General features: G+C 44.5%; 1 protein-coding gene across 1 annotated transcript in view; it reads left to right on the forward strand.

The window, feature by feature from the left end:
- The window catches only part of adgra2 (adhesion G protein-coupled receptor A2), a 174,763-nt gene that overhangs the window by 120,886 nt on the left and 39,960 nt on the right, over positions 1-13,917 (forward strand). The window contains exons 3-7 of the mRNA XM_084322572.1: positions 5,703-5,774; positions 8,148-8,219; positions 8,526-8,597; positions 10,402-10,565; positions 12,041-12,254. Coding sequence (XP_084178698.1) covers positions 5,703-5,774; positions 8,148-8,219; positions 8,526-8,597; positions 10,402-10,565; positions 12,041-12,254 — 594 coding nt within the window. The remainder of the gene's footprint in view (positions 1-5,702; positions 5,775-8,147; positions 8,220-8,525; positions 8,598-10,401; positions 10,566-12,040; positions 12,255-13,917) is intronic.

The following is a 13,917-nucleotide window of genomic DNA, read 5'->3' on the forward strand; positions in this document are numbered from 1 at the left end:
TCTGCTGATGAGCATGCACTGAGCCATTATGGCAAAGAGGTGAAAACCAGTTGACTGTTGGTTGTGTTTAAGTTGATGGCGGTGAGTGCTGCTCAGGAAGCACTATTTGTTTGATTTTAGTTATTTTAGTTATTTTCACGTTGGTTGTGTTTAAGTTGATGGCGGTGAGTGCTGCTTAGGAAGCACTATTTGTTTGATTTTAGTTATTTTAGTTATTTTAGTTATTTTATTTGAATGCTTTTTGCTGGTGGATATCTTGTACAATATCATTCTAACGTTCTGATGTTGATAGTGATGTACTGTAATTGATGATGTGACTGATGTTGATATTGATGTAATGTATTGATGTTGATGTTGATGATGATGTAATGTATGTATTGATGTAATGTAATGTATTGAATGTAGTTGTTGTACATTTGTGCGTGCCGGACCCCAGGAAGAATAGCTTTTGCCTAGTGCAAAAGCTAATGGGGATCCTAAATAAACATAAACTCACTCACTCACTCACTCACTCGCTCGCTCACTCGCTCACTCACTCACTCGCTCACTCACTCACTCACTCACTCGCTCGAGTTGTGATGTTAATGAGACGTCCGCGTTCATTTTTCAGTTTCTCCAGTCCACTAATTCTGTCCTGACATAGCCACATAATGCATCAGCAAGTATTTTTGCAAACTGAAAGTTCAATTCTACCAAAAGCCGTGACAAATGAGGGCTGCGTGATCGCCCAGTTATTTCTCTCTCTCTCTCTCTCTCTCTCTCTCTCTCTCTCTCTCTCTCTCTCTCTCTCTCTCTCTCTCTCTCTCTCTCTCTCTCTCTCTCTCTCTCTCTCTCTCTCATCCATTTATCATCTCCATCAGGCACACTGTCTCTGTAAGTGATTCGATCTGTTCGCAGGGCCAATTTGGAAGCATTGCACACAGGCTGACAGCAGGCCAAGTACCTAAATTCTGCTATATTCTCTTTACGATCGGTCAACGACTAGTATTTTATTTGAATACATTTCCATCATTGTCCATTGAAATACATATTTCACTATGAAGTTACACCTTTTGAAGCAAGGGGGCGATACTAAACAGACTCGCTGCTCAGAGCCTCCAGGAATCAGCTCTCTGGACCCTGTTTACAACATAGACGTCAACATAGATCATTGTCCATTGAAATAAGCCCCACCCCCTTTCATATCTCATGAACCGTTTGTCATAGAGACTTATGGGAGGTTTCAATGAACTCTGTACAAACTACTGCTTTCATTGGTCTAGGTCAGCGGTTCCCAAACTTTTTTGGCCGTGCACCCCTTGTCACCTCCCGACCTAGCTGACGCACCCCCCAATGGGTTTCTGTTAGAAAAAATTGTTGCTGGTCTTCGTGCACAGATTTTATTTTATCTCTTCCCCCGGCGACTATGGATAGGGAATCTTTATTTAATAAAAATGTTCACGACAACATGGATGCATGTACTCTGCCAGCATGTTTAATATCCATAATACTAAAGGTTTGACTACGATTTGTATGACATTTTATTGTAAAAAAAAAAAAAAAAAAAACGTATTTACCACCATTAGCCTTTTCATGTCACGCACCACCTAGAGGGCGCTCGCGCACCACAAGGGGTGCGCGCACCACAGTTTGGGAACCACTGGTCTAGGTTAATCATGCCCCCATGCTTAAGTGTGTAGCCTAATAGTGTGTTCGTTTAAGAGTGTGTAACAGTGTATAATAGTTTGTAACAGTGCAGGGACTCAGAGAGATCTGCTTTCATTGGTCTATGTTTGACCCGCCCCCTACACTTAGGCTAACATGTAGGCTACTGTCTATCAGCTGCCCTTGGTAGACTAGTTTGGGCGTTTTGTCTTTTCTGCAGACAGTGGATGATCTCTGTGTATGTTGTGTGAGTGTGTTTGGATACCGGCAATTATAATCAATGGTAATAGATTGTGTCTGCATTTGTTGAATATTGTAGACGTGTTTGTTTGCTCTGTGAGAGAGAAGAAATGTGTGGCTGCCGCCTGGTGGAGGTTTGTTTTCTTTCTAGTCTTGATGCGTGTTGCCCGCGGTCCACACCCCTCCTCTCACTGATTCTGGTTTATGATTATTACAGGCTCTGGTGGTATGAATATTATTATTATTATTATTATTATTATTATTATTATTATTATTATTATTATTATTATTATTATTATTATTATTAGCATAATTATTACAGGCTCTGGTGGCATAAACATTAATATTAGGATGATTTTTACAGGCTCTGGTGATATGAGAATGCTACTTATTTAATGCAGATACAGATACTGTACAATATCTGCACTTGTTAATCAGATGTCTCTTACTTCCACATAAAAGTGCTTCTTGTGTGGGGCGGCTAGGTGGTGTAGTGGGCAAGGCGCTCGCCACCAATGCAGGAGACGCTGGGTTCGAGCCCAGCTCTCGGCATTGCTATCAGCTTGGCTGGTCATTCATACTAACACAATTGGCAGTGTTAGGGGTGGGAAAGCTGGTGGGTGGGTCCTGGTCGTTGTAAACAGCGACTCCTACAGTTCGGTCGGGGCGCCTGCTCAGCGAGGATAGGATCTAAGGGGGGTAGTGTGATCCTTCCACACGTTACACCCTCTCAGTGAGAGTCCGCGCTGCCAGGTGAAAAGAAGCTGGGAGAAAAACTGAGGAAAAAGGAGGGGGAAAAAAATAAAAAAATAAATAAAAAAAATAAGTGCTTCTTGTGCTGTTCTCGAAACTGCACCATTCTCTCAGTTATGTCTCCACAATCTCCGTCAACAAGGCATACTTTTGTTACTGCATCAGTCTTGATATTACCCCCAAATCACAACATACGTTGGCTTATTATGATTGTCATAATTATTGCTGCTGTTCTTATTCAATCTGAACAATAATGTGTAGCACACGTGTCTTGCGAGTTCTTGTACGGCTTCATATAAATAGGCCTACATGATGAGTGAAGTCATTGCTGCCTGTCAGGTTCACTCAAAAATCACTGTGCTGTTATTTTTTTCACAATCTTTTACCATTATGGAAACATTTGGTTGTTATTTCCTGCCGATTCACCGCTGCCATTGGCTCCGAGTGTATGTGAGAATGTGTAGAGCGATCTTTCAGGGGAAAAACAAGGATTTTCTAGGAGAACAGATGCACCTCAGATGTTAGCGTTTCTAGTGACTTTCGATGCACGGTGACTTTTGTATCGCAAGAAGAATGACTCAGAACCCACGTGTCACTCACAAAGCCCAGTATGATCCTTTGGGAGACCAGTCACAGCTGTAGAAGTAGAATTGGATGTGGCACATTATGAATTAAAAACTTTATTTTGCACCAACAACATGTCCTTAGCCATTGCACTTTATTGTCTTGTCGTTGTCTCACTGTTCTGTCCTGTTTTGCACTTTTTTATTTGTGAATAAAAGTTGATGCACTGTACTGTATATGCCGTATCACGTTCCTATGTGTTTTGTAAACATAATGGCGATTAAAGTAATCTGAATCTGAATGCAGGCGGATGGGAGTGGGGGTAGATTATAAGTGAGGCATCTTGCTCCATTCATGGCAGGAATGAAAGAATTGTCAAATAACACATTTTCATAGTAGGTGTTACAGAGATGGCGTCACCCATGGGTAGGGCATTGCCTGCTCACGCGGGCATCGGCATATCTCTGAGTGCCCCACTGCCCTTCTAGTTCTATCCGTAGGTCAGTTGCCAGAGTATCCAGTGAAATATCACTTTTGTCTGACTTAGAAAGTTCAAGTTCAAGTTCAAGTTCTTTAATAGTTGTCATACAGAAGTACAGAATACTTTCATACAAAATGCTTCTTACTGTTACGCTCCAGAGACTGTGCTAGACAAGATAGTATCAAATAACATAATAACATAATATAGCATGAATTTAGAAGAAGAAAATGAGGTCACAGTGTTCGGTATAGACATATGTACAATGTTCTGAGTTACCATATAATATACAATACACAATACTATGCAGTGTACTAATGTACAGTACTATCTAGTTCTGGCACTGTGGGTGATTAGTAGTTTAGAATTCCTTGGCACAGAGGGGGCTATGTTAAGATTTTATGATAGAGGCGCCCATTTGATACAGTGATTGCAGGCTGGCTACACCTGTCGGTCTTGTTCCCTTCTGTCAGTAGGTCAGGGTAAGCTTCCACCTCTATAAAACGGTGAAATTGTTGCAAAGTGTTTGAACCGAGTGGCTGGCGTTCACTCAAAGAACAAGGCTTGTATTAAGGCATGGATGTGCACTTTTAATCAGACCTATATCTGCCTGCTGCAGTTCCATCATTATAACTGTTCTCGCGTCCATAATCCTGATGTGACTGATGGTGCTGAGAGCATGGTTGAAACACATCCTGACAAACAATAAATAATATTTTTTTAAGAAACTCTTATCTAGACTATATTCCAACCATACCACAGACTATTTTTTTTAAATGAAAACCATTTTATAAAATTATTCTCCTGTTCTGATTTGATCAAAATAGAAATAGCTCATCTCTTGGCCAGAGGACAGGACAGGGGGGGGTAGGAGAGCTTGTGAGGTTGTGCATGGTGTGACGCGACACGTTTGTGAGGGGAAGCAAGATGGCAGAAAATACTTTGTGGAGAGGAAAAGGAGCAGAAAAGGTCCCTAGAGGTCCTGCCTGCCACAGCGGCATGCTGGGTAGGACTGGAACCGAGGAAAACACAGTCTCTGTAAAACACGACCGGACCCGAGGGAACAGACGGATCACATTCCAGGCCACGTCGGGCCTGTCCCGCCGATAACCGCTTCGTCTCTGACCTCCTCTGACCTCGCTATTCCCACCTGGCTAATAAACAATAAAAGACGCTTCTTGGATTCGGAGATGTAGCGTTCACTCGGGGTAGCTGAGGGAGGAGGGCATCTGGCTGAATGGTTTAGCACATGGGTGTGGGCAATGAATGGGATGAGGGTGGAGCGAAATGCGGTGGCTAGGATGACATTAGAACCTCAAAGGCAGTATAAAGAAATCAATATTTATGGTTTGGCCATAGTCTGAGGAATCCTATCATGGGAAGAACCCCTTTTCAAATGTCCACTGAAAGAAAAAAGTACAACTCCTCGCTTGCGGTGTTAGATTCCGTCAATATTTTCTTTGGTCAAGGTTTTTGCCTCCCCGCTCAACCCGAGACCAGGTGGTTGACGGGGTAAGATTTCCCATCCGTGTGCAGAAAGATCCCGCTGAGTCCCTCTGGTGGGAGGACCGTGTTCGGGGGCACATGTATCCCATCATCACTGTAGAAGCCAAAACCGACATATTGGAAGTTGTATTGTTTATGGTAATTGATTTGTATTTATGTTTTGAATATTAGGGGCACACCACTTCTTATAGTAGGCACTGTAATTAGAGTAATGTTATGCACCTGCTGAGAGGATCTTTCCCCCCTACCGGAGCAATAGGGAAGACGCAATACTGTTTTGTTCTCAACCATCATTTCCTTTGGATAATAAACCTTACAAACTACATCAGCGGCAGCCTGGACATTCAATCTGTCAACATCCACAACTGCTTTTGTTACTCGAGTAGAAGAACATCTGAGTAGGTGCATCGTGGCCCTGGGTCAATTGATTAGGGAATGTCAAGCGGCCACTACAATCACTGTGCACCATGTTGGAAGATGTTCTCCATATTGACCTATTGTTCTCCCCTCTCGACAGGGACCTCAAGCACAACCTAATCAGCACCATCCTGCCCGGAGCCTTCCAGGGCCTGTCGGAGCTCCGCAAACTGTAAGTACTGTAAATATTAGCCCGGTTTCGCATTCCATTTAAGCACAAAACAACACACGCATTAATAGGAATTATAAACACAGGCGTGAGGCGGATTAGGGCGCTTAGTGCAGTTTTTCTTTCTTTTTCTTTTTTTCTTCTTTTTTTCAAACACCGTCGGCGGCGGTCGCGGCCACGTTCGTACCAGACACAGTAGTCCAGGCGCCGCGTATGCCCTCGACATTTCTCTTCTCAAGTCCACACTGTTATGACAACTCATGGCAGATGTCAAGGCAATATATATCGGGCTCCCAGTGTTAGTATGACCATGGCGACCTGGATGCCTCCGCTAAGTGCTGGTCTCTGTTGATCCTTGCGTGGGCCCCGGGCTGACATTTCTGGGGCAGCGCTCGGCCACCGTGGGAAACCTCAAGGCTCCGCGCTGGAGGCTCCTCACGCATCATTGGAAGTGACAGGGCAGCAGTTTGCAACCACCCTCTGCCTCTCACTCGCTATTTTTTTTTGGGACAGCGAGGTCTGGTCACGTCACCGCGGCCGGCGCTGGTCCTCTCTGCTGCCCCGAGCCGCGTGACCCCCCCTCCCCTCCTACTCCTCCTCCTCCTCCTGCTTGTGTTTTCCCTGCAAGGTCTGGGGCTTCTCAAAACAAACAAGGGGAGATAACCACCAGCTCTCTGGACAGCTCTCTGCTGGCTAGTGTCAAAGCCCCTTCCGGTCGTGGCTGTACATCACACTCAGACACAGAGCGCAGGACAATGGGCTTTGCTTTTACCCCACTGGAGATAAGTCTTTTATCAGGGTGCCCTCGTGGACGGGGGCGATAAGGGAATCTGACAGGGGACCGATGTCTTGCTTATTTTGATTTGGTTATATTTCTTTTTTTGTATCCACTTTTTCTCCCATTTTTCTATTTTTCTCCCATCCCAATTTCGTATCGTCCAATTCAACCCTCCCCTGTCTCGAACGCTGTTTCTTTTTTTTAAACTTTGGCCATTCCGCTGGCTCTTTTTTGCGTTTATCGCATTTTCTCTGGTCAAGAATGACCGACAGAAACAGGTTTGAATGGGTACAGATGGGGGGAAGACACTCTGAGAAAGATACGGCTGCAGTCCGGGAATCGAACTCGCTAACCCCAGATCCGTGACGAGCACGGTTGTCCCCGGCGCCGAAACAGCGCTCGAGGTACGCGGTGAGCTACTGGAGCTCCCTTCGAACGCTGTTTCATGCCTCCCACAAGCCGGCTGTAATGTGGACGTGTAAGCCATACATAGCACGAGTCCCCTCCGATACTCGAGGTAGCAGCCGTCGCATCTTTTCACCTGCGCAGCGCGATCTTTCAGCGTCAGGGGTCTGCGCTTTGGAGGGACGCCGCCCCCGTCGCTTCTTGATTCTACTGCGCAGGGCCGCAGGCGCACCAACCGACCTGTAGGAGTCGCTGTCCACAACGTCCGATCCCCACCCATCAGTTTCCCTCCCCCTAATACTGCCAATTGTATTAGTACGGACGACCAGCTAAACTGAAAGCAATGTGGAGCGCTGGGTTCGAACCCAGCGTCTCCAGCATTGGAGGTGAGTGCCTTGCCCACTGCACCACCTAGCCGCCCATTTGGTTATATTTCTAAGTCATCATTACTTTGCCACTGTAGATAAATTGCAAATACAAATGCCCTGTGCTGTTTTAGCGATAATGTTTGATGTTCCAAAATCACTAAAAACATCATAATTAAAAGAATAAATAAATCATCAAAACATAATCTGTCGTCATCAGGCCCAAATGTAATCTGCATTAGTCATCATCAGGCACAAATGTAATCTGCATTAGTCATCATCAGGCACAAATGTCATCTGCATTAGTCATCATCAGGCACAAATGTAATCTGCATTAGTCATCATCAGGCACAAATGTAATCTGCATTAGTCATCATCAGGCCCAAATATAATCTGTATTAGTCATCATCAGGCACAAGTGTAATCTGCAGATTTGTATTTCTCCTTTTGCAGAATTCCAGCGGTTGATTCTACAAGGTAGTTTTATATTCCTATCCGCTCTGTCTGGAAGTGCAGAATTCCACCTATTTCTCATCGGAATTCTTTGTACATGTATTGCATGTAGGCTTAGTATCTTTATCCTTTCCTTTTCTAAAGGAGAGTAATAAGTAGAAAGGTTGAGAGGTAGACAGGAGAGACGCAGGAGAGAAAGAGAGAGAGAGCTCTTGTGGGACGCGTTCCCCTGCCAGCAGGGAGAGATACTGTACACATGTGGTTCCAGAGGCAGGGGTTTGGACTACACTATTTGTAGGCACACTATGAATTGTCTAAAAGAAAATAACAAACCCAACCCGTGCCTCCCCCCCCCCCCCCCCCTTTCTCTTCCAGCGACCTCTCCAACAACCGCATTGGCTGCTTGACTCCCGATATGTTCCAGGGACTCACCAATCTCACCAAACTGTAAGAGACGTGTAGCCAAGATATAACTTTGACACTATGAAGACATCACTGTTTGCATTAAGATAAGATAAGATAAGATAAGATATTCCTTTATTGATCCCCTTGGGGAAATTCAGGCATCATAGCAGCATGGGGGGGAGGGGGGGAGGGGTACAGGTAGTAAAACAACACAGTATACAGGTAGTAAAAGACAACACAGGCAGTGTAAACAATTTGATCAATATGGTCAATATAATTTACTACTACATTGTGGGGAGGAGGAGGAGGTCGCCTGGTGGATTTGTTGATATCTTGTCTGTTTCCTAGGAATCTTTCTGGCAACATCATATCTACCTTGGATCTCGGAGTATTCCAGGAGCTGCCCGCTCTCAAGCTAGTGTGAGTACTGCCCTGGTTGCACTCAAATAGTTTACGCTCAGCGCAGAAAGAACTCTGTTTTACAGGGAAGTAGGGCTGACCCCTATTAGTCGAATAGTCAACTAATCGATCGAAAGGAGCCGTAGTCGACTGCCAACCTCTTAGTCGAATAAATAGTTAAAAAAAAGTTTTTTATTATTATTATTTAAAAAAAATATATATATATTTTTATCATTCTTTCCAAAAGAAAAGAGGCCTAGAAGCATGGCTAACGCTAATGGCACACATACTAGAGGCTAACTGCCTAAGAAAACAGGCACAGAGGCACTGAAAGAGGATTTCACCCATCTAATGAACACACTAGACTAGACAAATATCTAGATGTATCCATCAGTGGACCAATTGCATGCTTTTGCAGAGGACAAGAAGCCTTCCGTCCACTCCTTCAGACATTAAGCACCCCCACAGTCCAAATGGAATGAAAAAAGAAAAAGAAAAATTCTTTGAAAATAGTCGACTATCTGCACATTTTGGCCAATCATAGTCGACTATCCAAATCCTTAGTCGGGGACAGCCCTACAGGGAAGTAAACAGTGTGAACAACTAAGACTAGGGTTAGAAGTGATTGTCTGTAACAGGCATCATTTTACATTGACATTTATATTTTAGTCATTTAGCTCAGGGGTTCCCAAACTTTTCAGGCCGGGACCCAGAAAATAAGGCGTCAGAGAGCCGCGGCCCAATGCACATCGTCAGGCTTTTTTTCTTTTTTTTTTTTTGCCAGGCGACCGATTTTTTAAGCCAAATATCACTTCAATCCTATTAAGTTAGTTCAAGTTAGTTATTCATTTATATGTGCTATTTATGAGAGGGCTAACTTGTTGCAAAATAATCATGATAATAATAATAGCCTCATTAAAATACTATTGTTGCTTCGGTTGTTTTCAGCGTTTTATGTGCATAATCTGTTATTTAGTTTGAAATGTTCGTTGAAATAAGTAGATTTTTCGTTTTTGTTTATTTATTAAGTTAATATAAAACCATATAGTCACATTTTAGAATACAATAGAATAGAAGTTTAGAATACAACTAGAAACACTGTCCTGGCCTGCTTCTAAGTTCAGTGGCCTAAAAAAAAGAAAAAAAAGAAAAATGATTTTTTTTTTAATCATCTCGCGGCCCTCCCGTGGCTGCTCGCGGCCCACCTTTGGGTCGCAACCCCGACTTTGGGAACCACTGATTTAGCTGACGCTTTTCTCCAGTGCAGTTACAACTTGTGAACAACAAGTCAGCAGAAGGGGTTTCCCCCTTGCAGCTAAAGGTCAGAGGCGTTGTTCGTCAAATAGTATCGAGCTTGAGTGTAGTATAGACATATTAGCATGATGAATATAGTAGTATAAGTATAGAAGCATAGTAGCAAGTCAGTAAGACAGTAGGAAGTTAGTTTTACTTTTCTTTTTTAATTTCAGATATTGTTATTAATACACAATACAAGTAGTGATTTAACCTTTATGATTATTTAACCTTTACAACTCTTACAGCAATGAGCTTTCTTTAATTACATGTCATATGTTGATCCCATAATGAAATACCAGAGGAAACGTGATCTGAATGGTAATGTGTGCCCCCCCCCCCCCCCCCCCCCCCACCACCCACCGGAGTCAAAGTGCACATCCTCCCGTTGTTATCTTCCCTGACAAATGACCGGCCTCTCTCTCTCTCTCTCACCCAAATGACCGGCCTCTCTCTCTCTCTCTCACCCAAATGACCGGCCTCTCTCTCTCTCTCACCCAAATGACCGGCCTCTCTCTCTCTCTCTCACCAGGAACTTCAACTCAGACTTCCTGTCATGTGACTGCGGCCTGCGCTGGGTGCCGGGGTTCTTCCGCACCAGCTCCGCCCGGCTGGGGGACGAGACCCTCTGCGCCTACCCCCGGAGCCTGCGGGGGAAGCCCCTGCGCGGCCTGAGGGAGAGCCAGCTGAGCTGTGGTAAGAGACACCACAGAAGAAGAAGAAGAAGAAGAAGAAGAAGAAGAAGCCTGATATGCATACGAATGAGGCGGTTCACCACTCTTAACCCTTTCATGGCAAAATGGCTGCTTTTTTATATAGCGCTTTTATCAAAAGCGCTTTACAATTTGTTACTCACATTTTACCCATTCACTCACACATTCACACACCGACAGCGGAGGCGACCATGCAAGGTGCCAACCTGCTCATCGGGAGCAATTAGGCGTTAAGTGTCTAGCTCAAGGACACATCGACATGCTGCCCAGGAGGAGCGGGAATCGAACCGGGAACCTACGGATTGCCAGACGACTGCTCTACCGCCCGAGCCACTGTCGCCCCACGACAGAAGGTTAACCCTTTACCTTTACGTTTACCGTCGGTAGTGTGATAATAAAGGGTTAACCTTGTGTAGCGTGGCAGTGAAATGGTTAACCTGCTGTTGTGCGGCAGTGAAAGGGTTAACCTGTGTATTGTCACGGTGAAAGGGTTAACCGTTTGGTAGTGCGGCAGTGAAAGGGTTAATACTCGGGCTTGTGAATGAAAAAAAACATAGTATGCTTTGCAACGGCATTATCTCAAGATGTTTCCCCAGTTGTTTCCTAAGGATTCGCAGGGCAAAATGCCTGCAGGAAACCTCTTCCTGCAGCTCGCTATAGCCTTATACTGTATTTCCGAAAGCGCAAGCGAGCTGGCTCGCGTTGACAACCGACCCTGTGGCTTGCCTTTATGAACCGTCTGCCTCCAATATCCCCTAAAACAGCATCGTAATGGCTTCCGTGGAAACGTTTAGCCGGGGGGGGGGGGGGGGGGGGGGGGATTTGAGTAATGAGGGAGCAGCCCGGGAATTAAGCCAACCTCTCTCTCCACCAACCTCTCCACCTTCAAAACCTCTCTAAAAGAGCACCTACAGGAGACTGCAATTCGAAACTGGCCCCTGTAAATGTCCAAACCCAACCCCCTCCAATGTACAGTTTCCCCGCCTACCCAACGCCCCCCACCCCACCCACCCAACCACCTCCAATGTACAGTTTCCCCGCCTACCCAACGCCCCCCACCCCACCCACCCAACCACCTCCAATGTACAGTTTCCCCGCCTACCCAACGCCCCCCACCCCACCCACCCAACCACCTCCAATGTACAGTTTCTTCCCCCTCAAATGTATATACTCTCTTTTTACTCTTTTTGTACTCACAAACAGTACTGTATATTTGTAGATCTGGTATGTCATAAATGTCTAGATGTAACAGTACTGTCTATCTGTATGTCATGTATGTCATATATGTTATGATTAATTGAAAATGGGGGACCCTGATGTAAACAAGACAAAAGTATTTCTCTAGTCTGCATCCCCTTAACAATTGTGTGTATTGAGCTGTACTGTATTGTACCCATTCTGCAATCTGTTAATACAATTTTCAATCAATCAACCTCTCTCTCCCTCCTCGTTCCTCAGACGGCCCTCTGGAGCTGCACACCCTGTCCCTGCTGCCGTCCCAGCGCCAGGTGGTCTTCAAGGGGGACCGGCTGCCCTTCCACTGCACCGCCGCCCTGGTGGACAAGATCACCACCCTGCACTGGCGTCACAACGGTCAGCTGGTGGCGTCCGATCCGGAGATGGGCGTCCAGCTGGAGAAGAGCGTGGTGCACGACTGCACCTTCATCACCAGGTACCGTCAAGAGCGCTGACGCCACTCCTCTTTGCCTCTCGCCGCGCACAAACCCCGGAGGAAGAATTCAGAGGAAAAATCTGAGGGAATCTGTTTCAGAGTTTCAGATAGGATCTTTTCTCTGAGCACGAATGCTCCTTTTCAGCAACGCCCTGCGTTCACACACAGTTCCATTCACACCTGGGAGCTGCCCAGTACAACCACAGCCTGACACTGCCTCTCGCTGGCGGGAGAAAACCTCATAACTCCATTTTTTTTATAATTTTTTATTATATAAATCAACTCCGTAGATCATCCTCCATATGTGTGTGTGGGTTTTACAAAGTTTAAACCGATCATCTGTCTAAACCTCCTAACTCTATTCACCCTCAAATCTGTCTGTCAAAACCTTGTAACCTGCATGCGCGTCTCCAGTCAATTCTAGACAATTCTAGACTGTCAGCCCGTGAAGAAAGGAACAGAATTTCCCGCGACTTCATCTGAGGTAAGTTGATCAATATATTATAAACTGTTTTCAAATGACCCATAGCCTGCAAACTCATGTAAACTATGCAGTGTATGACTACCGGTCGATACGTACGGTCTGATTGTCACGTTATGAATATAGATCGAAGTGGTTCTTTAGGACATTGAACGGTAGAAAATTGTGAAGTAAGGTGTTGAAAACCACTAACGTTACGCTTATTTTTGCTAGGGAAATGGTGATTGATGAGAGAAAGGCTGTCATAATTAAGCCCCGAACGATGTAGTGTAATAATAATAATACACTTTATTTGTATAGCACCTTTCATACAGAAACTGCAGCTCAAAGCGGCTCGAGTCGCGCAAAACGGTCTCTCGGCCTCTCTCTCTCTCTCTCTCTCTCTCTCTCTCTCTCCCCTCTCTCTGATTTTGATATTTAAACTTAAAAAGCTTCAGCAATTACAAAACGCTGCATAGTCAGCCAGAGATGGGAGAAGCATGAACCTTTAAAGGACATCTCTTTGAAATAAATTACATTTTACCGTTGTTTTCTGATTTATTTTAAATAAATTATTTTGTATTATTTAACTATTTAATTATTATTTCGTTATTGCACTGCACTGGCAGTTGAACTGCATTGAACTGAACTGAATTGAAAAAAAAGAAACCTCATAACTAAACTGCCACTGAACATTGAACTGCACTGGCACTGTTTGCAGATTATTAAAGTTATAATAATTTTGTATTGTTTTTGGCGCGGCTACAGCTTCCAACACATTCAACCAACATTTAGCTAGCTAGCTCAATTGATCTGTCTCTATTAGCTACTAATCATCAGCTGCATGTAATGCAATCACTAATTTAGTTAGATAGTTATTGTAAGAGCATGTCCAAGAAAGAGTAACTAAACTAATTGATATGACCTGGTTTGTTTCTTTTTGTAGTAGACATGTCTGTGTCCCTGGAGGAAATGTGCCAGTTGGTCAATGTTAATTACACAGAGGCAATTAGGGCTAGGGATAAATTGGCAGGGACAGTTAAAGAAGCATCTGACAACACATCTGATGAAGAGGAAGTAGGCAGCTCCTATCATCCCAGCGCAGCCTCAGAGGGCGATGAGGAAGCAGAGAGCGGGGAGTTGGAGGCAGACACAGGTATAGGTGTTGTGTTTATCAGTATTGAGTGGATACAGTTAATGAGT

The sequence above is a fragment of the Notolepis coatsorum genome (assembly GCF_963971535.1).
Source record: "Notolepis coatsorum genome assembly, chromosome: 10".
Classification (NCBI taxonomy): domain Eukaryota; kingdom Metazoa; phylum Chordata; class Actinopteri; order Aulopiformes; family Paralepididae; genus Notolepis; species Notolepis coatsorum.